Source organism: Chionomys nivalis, chromosome 2 (assembly GCF_950005125.1).
Source record: "Chionomys nivalis chromosome 2, mChiNiv1.1, whole genome shotgun sequence".
NCBI classification, from domain to species: Eukaryota; Metazoa; Chordata; class Mammalia; order Rodentia; family Cricetidae; genus Chionomys; species Chionomys nivalis.
Genome location: NC_080087.1, coordinates 34,080,110 through 34,100,746, shown reverse-complemented (window position 1 = coordinate 34,100,746; position 20,637 = coordinate 34,080,110). Strand labels below are relative to the sequence as shown.

General features: G+C 37.5%; 1 protein-coding gene across 3 annotated transcripts in view; it reads left to right on the top strand.

Moving 5' to 3' along the window:
• The window catches only part of Eya4 (EYA transcriptional coactivator and phosphatase 4), a 251,764-nt gene that overhangs the window by 112,031 nt on the left and 119,096 nt on the right, over positions 1-20,637 (top strand). For all 3 annotated transcript variants that reach the window (XM_057762406.1, XM_057762407.1, XM_057762405.1), the window contains exon 3: positions 20,372-20,421. In XM_057762406.1, the coding sequence (XP_057618389.1) occupies positions 20,372-20,421 (50 nt within the window). The remainder of the gene's footprint in view (positions 1-20,371; positions 20,422-20,637) is intronic.

Below are 20,637 nucleotides of genomic sequence, written 5' to 3'. Positions count from 1 at the left end.
TTACTTCAGCTGTGAGGAGAACTTCCTTCATATTAGGGTAGGAAGCTTGATATATACTTGTGGTCCAAAGATCCACCCAACTACAAAGGAAGTTTCTGACTGCTCCAAACAGTTATGATGTCATTCTTTGAGCAAAAAAGAAAGAGGGTGGCAATGATTATGAATGTTTATAACATCGACTAGTTCACACAGAGGATGAAGGATGGATGATCCTTATTGAAGAAATATTCATCCTTAAAATTCTTGCATTTGGGGCATATTTTAGAGATTAGCACTTCTTTCAATGTGTGTTTTCAATGTTAGACTCATAGGAGACCAGAATATGAGAGACTTAGTTTCTTAGAGTGGGTCTGGGTTTCTTCTTCTTCTTCTTCTTCTTCTTCTTCTTCTTCTTCTTCTTCTTCTTCTTCTTCTTCTTCTTCTTCTTCTTCTTCTTCTTCTTCTTCATCTTTTCCTCCTCCTCCTCTTCTTCTTCCTCTTCCTCTTCTTGAAACAGGGTTTCTCTGTAGCTTTGGGGCCTGTCCTGGAACTCATTTTTGTAAGATCAAGCTGGCCTCGAACTTACAGAGATCTGCCTATCTCTGCTTCCCAAGTGCTGGAATTAAAAGCATGTGCCACCACTGTTCAGCAGGTCTGGGCTTTTATGGGGAGTTTTGGCTTTCTTGGGAAGTTTCTGAGAAAGAGACAAGGTCTCATAGAAAATTGCAGGTGGACTATTGACTAATATTGAGCTTTTTACTGTCCTAGAGTGGGTAGACCATTATTCCAAAACAGACCTATTGTGAAATGAGAAATGGACCCGTGGAAATTCTTGGCATCATCTTGCTGCCTTGCAAAGCTCCCATCACCCCTATGATGAAACAGGGGACAAACTAACATGATATCATTCTGACAAAACAGCTTCAACCTTCAATAAAATCAGATTCCATAGACGTATCTGTTTCTGGGAAAACCAGGCTCCAGTCAACCGAATAGAACAACCACCATATGTGCTACCAGGAAATAGTTTTGATAGTTCAGTAAAAAAGTTTACAGATGAAGTAGATGATGTTGACAGTGGTGATCTTCCTGACAAAATATGAAACATAACATGGTTTGAAAGCATTAGTCTTTAGATTGAGCCCTGAGCCCAATGCCAAGTCAAAACTGAAAGCATATTTAATGAGCATAAAGTTTGAATGGCTGAGTGTAATGTGTGTTAAATAAATATGGAATATATGATGTTAAAAAATAGAAAGTAAATGCACCTTGTTTACTAATATGAAGCTATTTTTTTGTCCATCGATTCCTGCTTCACTTTCCATCCTATTCCTGAGTTCTTTAATAAGAACTGTGAACAGGAGAAGGGCTGAAGTTTCTGGAGGGTAGCTTGATCGCAAGAGACAGAGAACAAATGTCACACTTAGTCTGGTCTCGTCATTTATATTTTCTTGGACTGACTGTCCTAGATCATATTCATATTGATCATACAGACGAGGAAAGACATCACTGAGTATCCCCATGCTCTGTGTATTAGTTATGCTTCTCACTTCCATGAACAAATATCTGGCAAGAACAAACTAAGGAAAGGTGTTCTAGTTTCTATATGTTGCTTTGGCAAAATACTCGGAACAAAAGCTACTTGGGGAAGCAAGGTTTTATTTGGTGTGTACATCCAGGTTGCCACACACCACTGAGGGAAGTTGGGACAGGAACGCAAGGCAAGAACCTCGAGACGGGAATCATAGAGGAACATTGCTTAATGGTTTGCTCTCTAGCTCACTCTATGGTCCATGCTTAAATTAGCTTTCTTTTACAATTCAGTACTATCTACCTAGGGACACAACCACCCACAGGGGGTGTGGTCCTCCTGCATCAATCCCTAATAGACATGTTTGTGGTTCAGTTTGATGTAGATAATTCCATTTGAGATTTTCCTCCTGGATGACTCTAGTTTGTGTTAACAACCAAAGCTAACTAGTCAGAAGTAATCTTCACTTTGGCTCACAGTTTGGGGCTATAATCCATTGTACATCCTGATGAGGAGCATGGTACCAGGAGAAACTCAGGGCTGTGGCAGCAGTGATGTAGGGCTGCTTGCTCACATTTTCATGGATAAGGCGATGGGACAGATGAATGCTGCATTTATGCGGTTTTCTCCCTTTCCATTTCGATTTAGTCTAGGACCTCAACACACAGATAGAAATCCTCCCACCTTACCTGTGCCCTAAGTGTTAATTCAATCAAGTGGACACTGGTCCTGGATGATTTAGTGCAGGGGCATTATTATTTGAATCTGAAGCATCACTCATAGCCACAAAGATTGAAAGCTCAGCCCCCAGCTTGTAGCACTATTTATATGACTGTGGAGCCTGCAGGTAGTGGGGCCCAGGGGGCAGCAGTAGCGAACTAAAGCCAGATATTAAAAGGATTATAGCCACTTCCAACTTTGGCCTGATTCCTGTGATTCCTGGTCTGCTAAGCCTGGAGACACCTCTGCTATATGCCCTTACCACCATGGAGTGAGCCTGTCTGTCTTTCCCACTTTAATTGGCCGAAACTTCAAAATCCATGGGTGAGCTGTTCTGCCTTTCCCACTCAGATTACCTAAAACTTCAGAATCCATGGGTGAGCTGTTCTGCCTTTCCCACTCTGATTGGCTAAAACTTCAGAATCCATGGATGTGTGAGCTGTCTGCCTTCACCACTCTGATTGGCTAAAACTTCAGAATCCATGAGTGAGCTGTCTGCCTTCACCACTCTGATTGGCCGAATCTTCAGAATCCATGGGTCAGACAAACTCTTCCTTTCTCAAGCGGCTCTGTCACACGTTCCTGCCACTGTGACAGGATATATAAATTATCACAGGGAAAATGTGTCTCGGAGACAAGTAGAGGAGGTGGTGGCATGCATACGGTCGTGGTTCGTTAGTTTCTGTCTGAACAGCAGGCACCCCTATACTGTCACTAAGTATTCACTAGTCTGGGAGGGGTAGTTACTGCCCATCAGAAAGACCACTGATTCGAGAACTATATATATATATATATATGAAATATATGTGAATATAGAAAATAAAGATATAGCTAATACAATTGGCCTTGTGGTGAGGAGACACCAAACAGGGAATGATAAGAGCTAAGAAAATGAAATTAAAATAGGAAGGTTACGGGAGGGAAATGGGAAACGGGGAGCAGTTGGAAATTTTAAGTAAAAAAGAATAAAAAAAAAAAATAGGAAGGTTACCTAGGTGATGGTTGTAGTAATCCACCTAGAAGCAGAGAATGGCTTTGACTAGTTAAGGGCTGAGGAAACAGAGAGGTAAGCAGACTGGAGGTTACAGAAACTCCTTCTGAAGGTGCAATTAGATATAGAGTTTAGCGAGCATCCAGTAACTGCATGTTTGGGCTTTGTTTGTGTGGGAAAGAATGTGTAGAACAGATAGGTTTAGCAGAGAAACAACAAAGGCCTGGTGCCGAAGGTCTTGAGTTGGGATGCACGGAAGATGCTGATGTAGAGCTAAAAACTGGGCAGGAAGATGTGAGAAAATGGACCTAGTTATAGAACCTAGAAGTCTACTATATATAGAAACAATATTGAATATGTAAAATAATATCAATTATCTGGAGAAGTATGCCATTTCACTGATTTGAGGCAGTTAAGGTTTTGACCATAAAACCACCCCTCCCTATCCCATTTCAGTCATTAAAATTATCACTTGGGTTTCCCAACATTTGTTGAATGTGTCAGTCTTAAAATGAAAAGAAGATTAAACAAACAACAAATATAACCATTGTATTTATACCATATGGAGACGACAAATATAATCATTGCATTGATACCATGTGGAGTTTGTTCTGTCGCGCCATAAACATGCTTTGCTAAAAATTTATGTATAAACAAGTTCCTACGTCTCGCATTTATATCATGTAGACACCACATTAACTCCTGCTTGGAGAAACTAGGCTAGTTTGTGGCTTCTGTTTAGTTTTTATTCACACGGTCATTGTAAAGCTAGCTTTTAAGGACTTTCTTGTACAGGTATCAAATTTCAGTCATTTTCTCTTTGTCATAATTTTGTAATTGCTGTCAAAATTATGTGACTGCCCTATTTGTCACCTTGACTTTCCCCTGATGATCCTAACCTCATAATTTCAAACATCTTTTCTAGGAATTGTCTCGAACTGTGTTTTATGAAATGCTCCAAAAGACCTTGGAGATGTTTCATCCTTTTGGATAGGAAAGTTGTCAGATGATGAAAAAAAAAGTGTCACAAAGTGGTGAGGACATAGAGCATATGAAATGTTTGGGCATCTATCATAAGTAAGTCACAGACACGGAGTAGTGAAGTGGGAATAAAGGAGGCGTACTGTGAAACTGTAGTAAATGATTTTTTAAGCAAAAGTTGTCAAGACTGCTCAAACATGACAGGTTTAATGATTGACTAGATTTGATTTTACTTTTCCTATTTCTTTGAAGGAAAGTCAAGCATTTCAGAGACGCTTGGGTGGCACTCATAATGTGCAAGTCACTGCCATTTTGTGTGCCAGCTGTCAACAGTTTGTAATATTTTATTCTTATCTAATGTGGGGTAAATCTTTGCCCTCGCTGACAAGATTTAAGTCATTGGCAGATGGAATCCGAAGGACTATACAGCTTTTTGGATCAGTATGGTAGTTTCCATACTATAAAATAGAATGGAAATCAAGCAGCATTTTACCTCACTGCTTTTGAAATATCTAGTTCTGTTAACTGTAACTACTTTAATAACTCACTTGTCCCTATAATCTCACCGCAATTATCAGCATTGATTGACAGCTAGATGTCTAATTTTAAACACACAGTGTAATGAAAAATTATTCTTAACTGAGACATTAGGTAGATGAAGGCTTCAAAATTGATTGTTTATGTTGGAAATCTAAATAGGATCCCTTCAGCAGTGGAGATGCTTTCTAAGTGCTAGTTACCACTCCACCAAACGGAAGTTTGCATCTCTACTGCTAAAGGACATGTTTCTTTCTGCCCGTGGGTTAGCTGTTGCCTTAGACAGGAAAGGACATTGCACTAGATTCTGTTCATAAAGGGTTAACAAAAGCCAAATGTCATTTTTCTTCTTGGTTATAGCAGCATGAATAAAGAAAGATCACTCACTTTTATATGGCATGATGCAACAAATAAGGTTTCCTTTCTCATCAGAGAGTTTATAGCTGCTCGTGCTACTTAAGAGAAACTACCAAAGACTTCTTTTCATGCTTGTATTCATAAAAATTATCAGCCTGCTTCCCCTCTTGTCCTCACTCTCTTTCTCTTCCATGTGGTTAAGAAAGAAAAATTAGAACCCACCCAGCCTTCCTTAATGCATGACTTTATCCTCCTTAGGGTTTTAGGTATGGTTGAGTGGATCCCTATTGTATCAGGAACAGACATGTATTCTGCTCCAGCAAATGCTGCCAGAGCTCGTAAACATTCAGCAAATATTGAATGACTTATAATCCCTTTAAGAAAGTAGCCATTTCTAAAGAATAGTCTCTTGAACTTAAAAAAATATATAATTTATAGCACAATACCCAAGAAATCATAATCCTTGAGAAGATTTGAATCTCAGACATTGTCTTTAGTGACCCCAACCTGACTAGGAACAAAGAACTGCTCGTGTCTAGGTGGGCTTTCCGGTACATCCACAGAACAGACACTTTCGTGAACGTGAGTACAGTCAGACAGAACTCTCTGTCATTCAAGCTTGACAGTGACACAGTGTGGAGGCCGGACTGTCTCCTGCTGCAGCACTGGCTGGGAGACAGAGTGAACTGGACTCTCTGTCCCAAGGCGCAGGGTTGAAGTGGGGAAAAGCCTTTTACCAACTCCTCCCTAGAAAATGAGATTCTCCACAAACAATACCCGTGCCTCAGTTTATTCCCGGGAGGTTTTAACTCCCTGCCTGGAAGCCGTGCAATCGTTGAGTTCCAAGCTGTAAAGACCAAGAAAAGTGAAAGGAAAAGAAATTTATCTGAGAATTATGTAAACAAATTGGAGACCGTAATTCCCTCAATGCCTGTAAATGCTGAGGAGAAATTTATGGAGAGCTTAGGAACTGAATTTTTCTTTATTTTAAGTTGCATTTTTAAAGGGATGGGTTATATTTTTAAAGAGATGACAGGGGCCAGTGACATGTTACTTTCTGCAAAAAAAAAAAAAAAAAAAAAAGAATGCTCTTATACGCTCTTAGGGGAAAGGGAATATCGGTGCTAAATAGTAAACTTATGTAGAATTCAGCTCTTCCTGGGTTTTCATTCCACTCGATCCTATTGTGTCCCTTACTCTCTTTTATAAATACAAATGGTTTTATCTTAGAAAACTCTTAAATAAATGGATGACTTGTTATAGATCATCCTAATTGCGTGAATCTCTTCTTTTACGCAAGGAGAACGTGAATCAAAAGTGAGTTAAAGAGGAATGCAAATATTCTCCCATTTTGTAGTTTGTGTCCTAAAGGGGAAATTTTTTTTTGTGAGAATTGCTGAGAATAATGAAAGTGAAATCTCACAGTCTTTGTCTTCCTTCTGAAAACACACCCAAATACAAATGTAGCCTGGGGAACTCGAGTGAGTGTCGTCCTCACTTAGGTTGCCCTGCCGTGAACCATGTACCACTTTAAACAGACCTTAGAGTGACATCTGCTTTTGTGCACACTGAATACAAGGTTTTCATTCCGAGAGACATGACGACAATGGACTGTGACTGTGTCGCATGGCAGCAGGTGGACCGAGCCCAGGAGTCCAAGACATGTATGTGGCTTTGTGAAAGGACCTCTGGATAACTGCCACACGTCAGAGCTTACAGGGATCCGGGCTCTGGGATGGGGCTGACCTCTGCCAGTAAGTCATCTTATTCTAAACAGAAGGGCGTGGAAAGCCAGGGGTCTGAGCCAAGAGCGTGGAGTCTCCAGGCCTCTGTCTCCTTTACCTACATCGATGGGCTATTCAGGGAGCCGGAGCATTCACACCCCAGTAAAGTATTTTTAAGGCTACCTGAATGTCGACTAGGGATCATAAACCTCTCAGTGTTCTGTAATCCTCGGACCAGGCGTCGTTTTCCTGACATTGCAGAATGGAATTTATTGGCTGTTGAACTTCACACACCGACATGCAAAAAACTCACTTCCAAATACAGCCGGAATTTGTTTCAGGTGTTTGGAATTCGAGGTAAGTTGTAGTTAGAGTTTGACAGAAGCATCGTCTGTATTACTGTGATGTGGCACAGCTACTCTTGCGTTTTTTTAGCTGGTGGCATTTCTATTTCAGGGGCGGATTACTTTTTTCTAATTAAAATGGATATGTCTAGAATTGAGATGGAGGAATAAATATGTCTAAAAATTGGGCATGGAAGTCAATCAGATAAAATTTTTAATCTGCTCAATAAAATGTTTAATCTGTTCATGCTTACAGTGGAAAATGTAATTTGTCTTTGTTTACAAAACCTCACAATTTCTAATTACATTAATGGTGGGGAAATGCAGGTAAAGGTGATAACTGATAATATTACACCATCACATAACAGACAGCTTTAAGATTCTCTTAACAGTTATAGGCTACAAGCTTTTAAAATCTCTTCCCTGTCACTTAAACTGAGGACATTTTTTCCTAGGTTATTTGTTTTGGAATCTCCAAAGAAGTTTTGAATTTCATGAGATCTGAGATGCGTTCATCTCGATAACTAGCTCTTTATAGGCTTAGAAGAACATTGCTTTCCTCCACTTATGATATTTTATTGTGCGTATTTTTCTGGAGCTGCATTGTGAGAACAAGTTTAATTTCTAACGTCTTAAAAGATTTCGTTGACTTTCATGTGGGTTTTGATATGGACTTTGTGTACTTTGATTTAAAACTTCGATGCAGAAGCGCTTGAACTGCTTCGCCTAAGTCACTTGAGCACAGCCTGAAGTTTGTGTCCCACAGGGTGAAAAGAGCACAGGCTGCTGAAAAAGCGGGTGAATCATCACAACGAGAGTAGTAAAGAGTTGTTTGATGACACTTCAAGGGAGGTGTGCTATTGGTATTCCTTTAGTGTTTCTGTGCACACATATACGCGCACACTAGAAATGTGAAACACAGCTCGGGAGAAGAAAATGTTCCCGGTTCTGAGTATCCGTGAAAACTGATTTACTGCCAAACCTAGAGTGTTTAGGGACCTTAAAGGCAAAAGGGAGAATAAATTATTCCAGCTAGTGAGTTTCCCACGTGGTCTGCAGTGGGGTTCACTGAGCGGTTCACACGCAACCCTGCTATCCCCTGCTTCTCTCTGAGCTGTAGTCACTATTTTCCAAAATACTGCGCATTATTTTGATTTTTCCTTTTTAATCAACACTTTGCCAAACTACTAAAATATGCTTCTCAAAATGAGTCCAAAAAAGCAAATACCAATAACTATATACTCTTTTGTGTTATAACTCTTCCGATTTTAAGTTCTCTCGAAGCGTGTGAGTGAAAATGAGACCAGCTGATCTTTTATCTCTGCTTTGATTTTTCTCTCCCCTCCTCCTCATTCTTTATAAGTGTTCTTGGAATGTTTTAGAATTGAACGGCATAACTGTCAGAGCAAAGCGTCATCCCACAGAAAGGAAAAGTCCCTTTGTGGGTCTAGGAGCAGCCACAGCATTTACCTTGGGGAAATGGTCCAAGGCAATTTTAAAGGTAATACAGCTGTTGAAGAAATACAAAAGGCAGATGACTTCAGGCATGTGCACGGAGGAAAGCTGATAAATTGTGCTTAGACCCAGATCTCGGAAAGCCATTTTGATTGAGGCCAAAATGCAAACAACTGGAATTCTATCTCAGTTATTTATTAGGCATACCTAAAGTGAGACCTTCCCAATAGATAGACCTAATCATTCTACAGTGTGCATCTATTGTACAGTGAGGAGGCAGTGTGTACCCCAGTATTTAGGATCAACAAATATTTAGGGTGAGGAAAATTGTGACATTAACTGAATACCACGCCGTTGAATCAACCAGCTTCCACTTTTAAAGGTTTATGTAGTATGCCACATAGTTGTTACTTGCGGTGATATGGTTAATGATAGTCTCTCTTCTTGTTCACTAGTTTTCTATGTGAAATAACGTGTTTTATGGGACTGTTTCCTTTTATGCTCTTTGCTGGCAGGTAATTCAAGTTGTTACTTTAGTTTGATAGAAAAGTTATTAAACAGAAAACACGTCATCCGTGGTTTTCAGAGTGTAAATTATACTATCGTCTGTGTTTTATTAACTCTGTCAATGAAGAATTTCATTTTTAGATTTGGACCTAGGGAGAAAAATGATTTATAAGCTTTTTATAACAATTGCCGTTCAAGGAACATTTGATGAAAAATTGCCTTTGAATAGATTCCATAAATTTAAAAGGTTGCCGAAAATAGGTTAAAATGTACAACACTGTAAGGACATGCTTTTTGTGTAGTGTAAATTAAATGTAAGGAATATAATACTAACAGTTTAGAATTATTTCTGTTTTAAAATAGCCATTTTAATAGATCAAAAACACAGAATTTAAAAATATAGGAGTCTTTATGCATTTATATACTTCTAAATCAATATTATACAATCAATACTTGCTTTGTACATAAGTAACTTTGTAAATATACAATTTAATATTGCCTTTAAGTTTTTCTTTGCATTGTGTCAACTTGTTTTAAATGTTAAAGTATTTCCCAGTTGCTCTTGGAGTAATGATGCTTCTATTTGGTGCATTAAGATATGATTTCAAAATGTAGTTTTTCAAGTCCATACAAGTGGGGAGGAAAGAGAGAGACAGAGACAGACAGACAGAGAAGAGAGACAGAGACAGAGAGAGAGAGAGAGAGAGAGAGAGAGAGAGAGAGAGAGAGAGAGAGAGAGAGAGAGAGATTTGAAAATGTAGTTTTTCAAGTTCATACAACTGGGGAGGAGAGAGACAGAGACAGAGACAGACAGACAGAAATAAGAGAGAGAAGATTTGAAAATGTAATTTTTCAAGTCTATACAAGTGGGGAATGGAGAGAGAGGGTTGATTTTAGAAACATTAGCATATGAATTCAGTGATGTTGTAATTCCCTATAGGAACCAGCTGTCCGGTGAGTTGTTCATATTGGGAAAGGCAGTTATGTTACACATACAGGTAAATGATGTTAAATTCATTAAGACATTTTACACAGTGATTGATATTTAAACTTGAAATGTGATTGACATCTAATCTGTGTCTGTGACCAAATTCTTTTGACGCTTCCTCACTAAGATGAGATGACTATGTTAAGCAGGAGAAGGCTTGGTAGTCTGGGTCCTGTTGTGCTTGGCAGGTCAAGATAAATGGGAGAGTTTTTCTTAATCTTGTGGCCATAACATTCCAATATCTTGACCAGGGCAGGGCGTTGCGGGGTAGAAGATGTTGCCAAAATATTACTGAATTTTCTCTACTTAGGGGTTGGGGATAAATTCTTGACATTATTTTAAAACATTAATCCTAAGACGTCATGTTTTCACTTCTGCAAAGGGAAGCCTACCAATGAAGATACTGATATGTAAAAGTGGTGGAATTATTCTTCCCTGGTTTCTTGTGACGTGCTTGGTCCAATAAGCAATTAGTTTCAGCAGATTCAATCAAATTTATAATGTGTTTATTACACAGCACTTCACAATTTAGGCAGGATATCACACTTTTTTGTTATAGTGTGTTGTAACTTTCTTATGACACAAGGGACCTTAAAAATAATGATTAAATGCTAGCATACTTTTAAAAAAAGACAAGGAACATGAAGGGACAAAGCTTTGATATTTATTAATTATATGATTTTTTCTATTTTATTGATTTTATTGAGCTATACATTTTTCTCTGGTCCCCTCCCTTTCTCTCCTCTCCTCTTGAACCCTCTCCCATGGTTCCCTAAACTCCCAGTTTACTCAGGACATCTTGTCTTTTTCTACTTCCCATGTAAATTAAACCCATGTATATCTCTCTAAGGGTCCTCATTGCTATCTAGGTTCTCTGGGATCGTGATTTTTAGGCTTGTTTTCTTTGCTTTATGCTTAAAAACTACTTATGAGTGAGTACAAATGATAATTGTTTTTCTGGTTTTGGGTTACCTCACTCAATATAATGTTTTCTAGATCCATCCATTTGCCTACAAATTTCATAGCCAGAACCTGGAAACAACCTAAATGCCCCTTGACCAAAGAATAGATAAGGAAAATGTGGTACATTTACACAATGGAGTACTACACAGCAGAAAAAAAACAATGATGTATTGTACATATTTTAAAGGAGAAAGCGAATCTATCTAAAAACACTTACCTGAAGTATTCATGTATACTGCTAAAAATGATTATTGAGTCTTATTTCCAAACTTGGAGGAGGAGGGCTTTCCCCTGATCTGTAATATAATATGTTGAGATGTCTCTTGGTTCCTCTTGTGGCACTTTAAGGACTGAGTTACTTTTGCCATAATGGGCGATAATGAAACAGCAGACCATTGGGAGGGGTTGAAATATTTCTAAATAATGGTTAGCACAAGTGGTGTTTCTGGCAAATGACAAGAAACTGTGGTAAGCCAAGGGGAAAATAGATGAGGAGAGTTTTAAAGGTTGACAGGGTTTGACATCTGTTCCATGCTTTCATTCAGTACATCAGTAATTAGGCTTTATTTTCCTGTGCTGCTTTACTAAGTTGTTTTGCAAGCATATGAAGTCTTGCAATAAACTCTATACATTGTTGTGCTGGTTGTAGTTGATCGAGAGTTATAGACTACAGGGTTTTTTCCACTTAAACATAATTTCTCCCCAATGTGTGATTTTGTCAAATCCTCCTCCCAAAGTCAAGGTCCCTTGCATTGAGACCAGAAACAAATACTGAAGAGGAGAAACAATTTCCATTCTTTAATTTCTTAGTTTCTTCTACTAACTTTTTTGGGTTTGGGTTTTGTCTTTTTTTTTTCTTTTGTTTTTGTGCGTATGTCTGTGTGTATGTTTGGTATGTGTGTGGTGTACTTCTATGTGTGTATATTGTTTCTTCTTCTTTTCATGTGTGTGGTACACCTGAACATGTGCATGTGTGTTCATGTGAAGGTGAGTACACATTTATGTGGGCACACATGCACGTGCAGGATGTGGTATGCACACACACATGTACATCTAACACTACTGTTTTTAATCACAATGCTTCTTTTGTTGAATGTGCACTTAGAATATTCATTTGTATTTTTGACATAGCACTTAATGGGAATTGTGTCCGTTTTTCTTGGACTGAATTAATGAAGATACCCAATTATACACTAGAGGTCACTTCCTGTTACAGTAAATGAATGACATTTGCAAACTGCCCTTCAGTGGTACAGGATGGAATCTGGGTAGGAACTGGTGCCTAATGTTGAATGGGGTAGAGCAGGGAGGAAAGAAGGCTTCCGAGCTCTATGAAACAGATTTTGGAAGTGTATACTTTTTATGACTTTGAGATTTGTACATATAAGGGAAAAGATGTTGTTTTATGATGTGGGAGTGATTTCTTTATAATATGTCATAATTAGACTTTCAGAGTCTATTTCTAATTGTGATTACTGATTGACAAAGTGGCATTCTATTTTCCATAGAAAGCCTTTGAAATGACTACGAATGTTTTAAAACAAACTTTTCAGTGCTCTTTCTGGCAGCCTTTGTATTCTGTGCTTTGAGTCACTCAAGACCAAAGAAATGATAGATGACATATAAAATATCTTTTTAAACATCAAGTAGATTTTGTGAAGGAATGCTGAGATGCTTCAGCTTGGCCAGTCAAGACCACCCTTATCTAACAATGCAGATTCAGATCTGGTAGTTCACCAGTTGTACGATGATAAATTAATCATGATAAATTATATTGTCTGCTTTGATACACAAATGTTAATAGGCTATCACATTACAATGTATATGTATGTTTAAGTTCTAGATTGATATTAACTTGTAAGTATTATATTTAGGAATGTACATAGATTTAAGTAAATTTTGGAATGTTGTTTGGCATACACCTATATTGTAAAATTATATATTTGGATTTAAAATGTTATAATCACATTTATATTTTTATGATATATGTACATCTTGAGGCAGAATAAAAAAGGACAGATTTTAATTCATATTTACTGAATTCTGTGAATGAGAAATCAAAGAAGCCCTTCCAACTCTTAGCAGTTGGTTATCAGTTTTCTAAAGAAAATTAATTAAAAGTAAGGTCTTTGATTTAGACTCTTAAATGAGAACACAATTAAATACTTAGGGTAAGGGAATAATTACTAGAAAGTTTTTTTAAGTATCACTATCTTTCTTAAAATTTAAATATGATCAACTTTGTATTAGTAAATATGAGTCACATAATCATTGTTGTTTCAAGATATATTCAAGATATATGTTCACTATTTCAGAACATAATGAACTAGAATCAAGTGGTATTCTGCTGTGTTAGGCTATTCCTCAGTCATTATATTCAACACAGTCACAAAATCCACCTTATGAAATATGCATATATACATGAAAGTTTTGCTTAATGGTATTTTTTATGTATCATTTGTTCAGTCAGATCCACACTTAGAATATTCATGTTTGAAACAGAAGCAAATTTAACAAGTTTAAATTATTGTTGCCAATAGTTTCTATTTTATTTTCTTTGTTTATACAGAGTATTGCGTATAACAATGTACATTTCACAGATTTGGAACAACGTCTCCTTCCCACCCATCCACATATGCAAGTGTGTGTTCTTAAATAACAATATGCACAAATATTCTGTACACATGTCAGTAAATAAATACTATCTCACAGCCACCCATAAAGACACAGTAGTAACTTGTGCTTTGTATTGAGAAACTTTCACTTTTGATGTCTTTTGTCTCAGACTTACAGTTTAAGAATTAATCTTTAATTTTCTCTATAGAGAAAGTTATGAGATGTAATGTTTACTTGAAAATGCTGAAAATTTGAAAAATGGTCTTTCTAAAATACCACTTTCTTTTTTTTCTTAGATTATGTTTTATCATTAAATTTTCAGGAACTGAAAAAGGCAAGATGGGGTAGAAAAAAGCTGTGATAATTGATTCCAGCTTTTTGAAAAGACTATTAGTGGGATTAAAATAAACTTTGTTCTTATTTAGGCACCTTCTTATGGGTTACTTCTCTTTTTTCTCAAGAGATTGTAAGCTTTTCAAAACACCTAGGCAGGTTGATCTTTAGCATTCAAAATGCTTGTCATAATAGAAAATATTCCAAAAATTATATTTCCTAGATATTAAAAGTACTCACTATTTGCAATATCCATTCTCATGTTCTCTACAACGTATCTTATACTATTCAGAGAATAAGTTTCTGTTCATATCACCCCTTGATTATAATTAGTGCTTATAGGGTGGATGCTAGAGACACCTGGATAATTTGTAGGCAGAAGTTAACTGTCTTGGAGCTACTTCATTGCAAATACCCAGCAGTCACTTTCCAAATTACCACACAGAGACTTAGTATTACAAGTATACAAATGTTTGACCAAGAGCTCAGGCTTGTTATTAACTAGCTCTTACATTTTTTTTAAAAAAAAATGTTTTTCCCTTTTTAAAATTGATTTTATTGAGCTATACATTTTTCTCTGCTCTTACATTTTAACTTAAACCATATTTGCTATTTACACTCTGCCACATGGTGGTACTTTTTCTCAGTACAGTGTGCCTATCTTGCTCTCTTGGCTTCTAGCCCTCATTTTATGACTCCACCCTTCCTTCTTCCTATCATCCTTAGTTTGGTTGCCCCACCTATACTTCATGCGTGGCTACTGGCCAATCAGCAATTTATTAAACCAATTCAAGTGACAATTCTTCACAGTGTACAAGAGGATTCCACAATAATGTTTGAGATTCCTTCAATTTTATTTATCTTGAAATTGAATGTTGTAAGTCCTTTATTAAAAAAACAAGTCACTTATTTCAGCAGAATGATTTAAAAGATGTGTTTAGAAATTGGTGATGATATGAAGTAACAAGTATGCTCTTCTTTGGAAAGTGTTCATGGAACTTTAATCATAATGCAAGAAGTTTGTGAATTAAGGGTGCGAAGTTTTAGTTAGGTAAGATAAATAATTTCTTAAAACAGTTGTACAGTGTAGTGTCTACAGCTAAGAATAGACTACTACACTTCCTAAGAGAGATCTTGTGTTATGTTCTTACCATAAACACACAAAGAAATAGGATGAAAAAAGATTTGGGGAGGTGATTGATATCTTCATAGTAAATTATGATAATGATGCCATAAGTATATTCTCATCAGAGACTCATCAAATTGTATACATTAAATATGTACGTTCTTTTACTTTAACAATACCTCTTAAAGGAAAAAGGAAGGAAGGAATAAAAGAAAGATGAAAAGAAGAACTGAAGGACAATTTTTAAAAAATCAAGTTGCAAATATAACATAGAAGAGGAAAAACTTGATGTATAACTTTATTTTGAATTTCTGATGAGTTAATGATAGTGCTGGGATTTGGGCATGGTGTTTAAGTGATTTGCAACTCAGCTCTTCATTTTCTTCTTCATTTTCTTCTTCCTTTTCTAACCTATCTTCAATCATCTATCTATCTGTCTGTCTGTATGTCTATCTCCTATTCTGTCTATCATCTAACTATCTAGTCATTTATTGATCTATCTATCTACCTCTCTTTCTTTTCTTTTTATTGATTATCTCGTTGATTGGTTTGTAGAACAAGACTGTCACTATATCATGTTAGCTTTGAAATATTGGCTATCCTATGAAAACCAGGGTTTGCACTTAAATTATGACCATGAACTTCAATCTTATTTCTAGCCCTGCTTGTTTCCATGTTGTTTAAAATAAATTTAAAGTAACTTGGATTTATACTGGAGATGGGGTGGTGCATTCTGTAAGAATATGTGACTCCGTGGGTGCTATTCAAGTAGAAGAGCTGGTCCAAAGCAGGTGAATTGTGCAATTGGTATCTACTTCCACCATCAAGGGACATAGTAAGCTTAGTGACTGTCTAAGTTTTTTGAAGTTCCATTTAACTGTTCTCTGGATATAGCTTAGTGCTAAAATACTTGCCTACATACCCCAGGTTACAGGTCCTGATGCTGAAACTGATAATAAATAAATAAATAAACAAATAAAAATTAGAAGTCATCATAAAACAAAAAGGGTTTTGGAATTTTGTATAGCTATAGCTTCTCAAGAACAGATATAGTTTTCAGATCATATTAGTACTTCAGTCAATTACAATATTCATCAGTTTTGTTCAGAAATGTCTGTACAAAAACATCCTTTTATTTCTCCCTTAGCTCCTATTTCAGCTTGGGTCTTCCCTATCCTCACTGCTAAAACTGCTAACTCACATATGAACAAGCACCTACTCAATGCTGGGGATATAGTGCTGACAAGGCCAATGGCATCTGTGAACTCATGGAACTTAGACTGTCTATCATTTTAGAAGACTCTTTTCTGCCCATCAACATTCTTTTTATCCCCTTTCCACATATCTTCTAGGTCATCTCCACTGCTCATGTATCTTAGAACTTTTCAATAGGCTGCCCTGCCCAAAGGTAAATTTCTAAGTTCTTTCCATGGTGTGGGGAGGTATCATGTGATTTGTCTAGCAAACCCCATGTTAGTAAAATACCCACCCTTAGGTAGACAGAGTCTTTACAGTTTACAGGCTCTAATGCTCGGTTCAGAGACCAGTTCATTACTTCTTTTTCAACTCCTTTTGGCTCAGTTAGTTTGTTCCCTACATACCTACAATGCTTTACTCAATTCTTACTCAGTGCTTACATATCCTAAAGATGATTCTTTCCTCATCTGGCCATGAGCAAACTGGATACAGTATTAATAACTGTAGTAGGAGGCCACTTGTTTGTTCCTGGCTGCTCAGACTTGAAATAACCACTCAGAAACTATATTAATTAAACCACTGCTTGGCCTATTAGCTCTAGCTTCTTATTAGCTAGCTCTTACATCTTAATTTAATCCCTTTCTATTAATTTGTGTATCACCACGTGGCTGTGGCTTATCAGCAAGGTTCTGTCCAGTATCTGTCTCTGACAGGGCTACCTGGCTTCTCACTGACTCTGCCTTCTTTCTCCCTGCATTCAGTTTAGTTCCTCCCCACCCCTCACCTAGCTCTGTTCTGCCATGTGCAGGCCCAAGACAGGTCCTTTATTCATTAACCAATAAAAGCAACACATATACAGAAGGACTTCCCACACCAAATAACCACTGAGGTAGAAATACAACTCTAACAATAGCTAAAAAATAACATTTTTTTTCTTATGGGTATAAATGATAAGTCTGAAAAAAGTCTGTGCACAAGTTATAGGAAGCTTGTTAGCAGTCTCTTGATTTGGAGTGGGGTGTCTCTACTGTTATATTCTGATTTGAGTGTGAGGGTCTCTTCTGTTGTATTCTGGCTTGATTGTGCAGGTATGTCTCTACTGTTATGTTCTGGTTTTACAGTGTGGGTGTGTCTCTATTGTTGTGTTCTTATTTGATTGGGAGAGTGTCTCTATTGTTGTTCTGGTTGATTGGGAGGGTGTGTCTCTACTGATGTGTTCTGGTTTGATTTTGTGGGTGTGTTTCTACTGTTGTGTTCTGGTTGATTGGGAGGGTGTGTCTCCACTGTTCTGTTCTGGCATCAATCCCCATGTCATCATCTTGAGGAAAGTGGCATTTACTTTGGAGTGATTTCTGTGCATTCATCTGATAGCTCTCTACAAGCTTTGGTGATGAATCATAATGAAAACTATCGGTGGAATAGGAAATCTGTATCATAATATTCTTTTCTTTAGTTTTTAATTTTCTTAGACAATGAGGCTATCAAAGACTTCATAATAAGCTGTGTGAGTTTAAATTCTCATTTAATTTGGGGGAACTAAATTAAATAATTCTGTTTTAGAAAAATAACTATATTAATCCAGTGTGTTCTTTGATAATCTCGTAGATGTGTATTGCAGTGATTACTCTAATTCCTACTCTTTCTTATCTTTCCACTTTCACCCACCTTCTTCAGAAAGGGAGGAAGGCAGAAAAATGTCAGCTTCTAGGCATTACACAGCTGGAGCTATGTCTCCTGAGCCTGCATAAGACTAGCTCTGTCAACAGTTACAGACTACAACAGGGTACATAGAACCCTAACTCTCCTGCTGGTCTATTGGATACTGATATGTTCTTGGAAAGGGGGAGTCATTGTCTTCAATTACATATCCACTGTAAACCCAGGCTTCAGTGGACAGTTCCAAACCCAGTGTCACACGGACAGTCCAGGAAAAGTATTCGTTTTCCTTTCTATGTGTATTTTCTTTTCCTTCTTTTTCTTTTTTTTTAAAATTGATTCTTTGTGGATTTCACATTCTACACTTCACGCATTCCAATCCCACTTATCTCCCTGTCCCCTCACATCTGCTCTCTGCTCTTGTAACTTCCCCCGCCCCGAAACAAATCCAAATTTAAAAGAAAAACCAAAAATCAAACAAAACAAAGCAAAAAATTAAAAAAACAAAACAAAAAGATGCTAGTGTGGCAGGTTGAGTCACACAGTTTACCCTTTAGTCCATTCAGCTTTACTTGCAAGTGTTCAACACCATACGTCATCAGTCTGGCTCCAGACCTCTGGTTTCTGCTACACCACCCATAATGGGCTCTCACTGGGGCTCCTCTTGGATATCCTGCTGTCCTATGTCATAGAGATCCTACTGTTTTGGAACTGTAGGTTTGTCCCCTTCACATGCTCCAACAGTTCATAGATTTGGTGGGTGTTGGGGTGGGCCAACTCATAGCCCTTGTTCTGGCCTGGGTGGTAGCTGGGTTGGTCAGCTCTAGCTTTTCCTCATCGTCACTGCCCAGATGAGTTCTCAAACACTGCCTCCGCTAGATCACTACCTTCTCTTCTCAATTACCTTTGAAAATATTTTATCAGCCCTCGACCTTTCAGTCCTAAAGTCACCTAAGAGGGCAGGATGACAATTTCTTTGTTAATCAGTGTCATTCTCGTGTAGAGAAAGTAAAACAGAGGGTAGAGCTGACCAATTAAACCAGTGGTTTCCCAGGTAACAAACACACCTAGGCTGAGAAGTGAAGCAGAAGTCAGAGATGTTTGTGAAGAGTTGAGTGTTTTGTTTTTAAAGCTTTCTTCTGAGTCAGCAGAGGAAGAAGGAATTATATTGTGAGCTTGACATCAGTAGTGCAGCCTAAACATTCAAAATGTCCTTTCAAGGTGATATATATATATATATATATATATATATATATATATATATATTTTGCAATGTGCACAACTCAAATGTAAGTTTGTCTTGTGTAGACATTCTTTTTTCCCCTCCAGGTTACATATTTGAACTTAAAGCCCCCTTGATCCTATAAACTGCACAGACAGACCTCCACAATATGTATACCCATAATATGTGACGAGGAAATGTATATTTTACATTCCTAATATGGACTGAAGGATTTTAGAAGAATCTGCTGCAATACAACATTCTTAAATGACCACAGTAATCAAGCTGGTTATGGTAGCACACACCTGTAATCCCAACATTTAGCTGGTAGAGGCAGGGGGATAAAACGTTCAAGGTTATCTTCAGGTGCAGAGCAAACTCTAAGTCATCATAGGTTCCATGAGACTGAGTCTCAAAAGCCATTCACACATAAAGTGATGCGCTTTAGATGGGTGTCTGAACTTGAAGTTAAATGTAAAAGACCATGGATTTGTCTTTTGCCTCACTTGAGAAGGTGAACCGCATACTTCTACCCAGAAGGGGATAGCAAACCCCAGGAAAAAAATGCTATTTTCATACCTTCCCTATATTGTAGATTAAAGCCCTCAAGCTGATCTGGACTTTGTGCCTGGTACTAACTGCACACATGTGTGGAAAGTTGACGATCAATGCGAAAACTTAATTGACTTGCTGAGAAAATATAAATTGCTCAGTAAGGATTGAGATGATGGAAAATTAACACAGGAAGTGCTTCACGAACACTATTATTGTGTGCTTTAATGGGAGACAGAAGCCATGTCCACTGGAGACACATTCTCAGTGGACCGAGAATAGTGTGACATCCTAGCTCCTAACTGGGAAACTTGGTTCTTTGGTTTCTTTGTTCTCAGTTCCGCTGATCCCCAGCTATTTTAACCAAACATTTTACATAATAATGGAGCCCAGGGAAGTACCTTTGGCAGCTGGTCCCTTGACAGTAATGAAATGTGGTATCTAGTACTGCACACCATTGCTATAAAGTGGAGAGAATTTTACAGAGATGTTGGTGAACAGAACTATAACCACTTGGTATTTAAAGAGCGTGTGACCCTGAGTGAGAAAGTTGCATTTTTGTATGAGAATGACCAGTGTTCTTTTTCTATAGGTAAAGAAAACGTGCCCAGAATCCGATGTTTCAGAACCCCAGAATTCCAGGTATGGTGATAAAGTCAATACTTCATTAAGAAAAATTGCAGTTTTGAAAAACCATAAAGTCATTGCACTCTAAACTCGATATGAAGGAGATTTGAAACACTGAGAATTTTTAAGGTTTTGTGTTTGTGTGTGTGCGTGTGTGTGTGTGTGTCTGTGTGTGTAGGCAAGGACATTATTAATCACAAAATTCATTTTAGAAGAACTTGATTGAAGTCA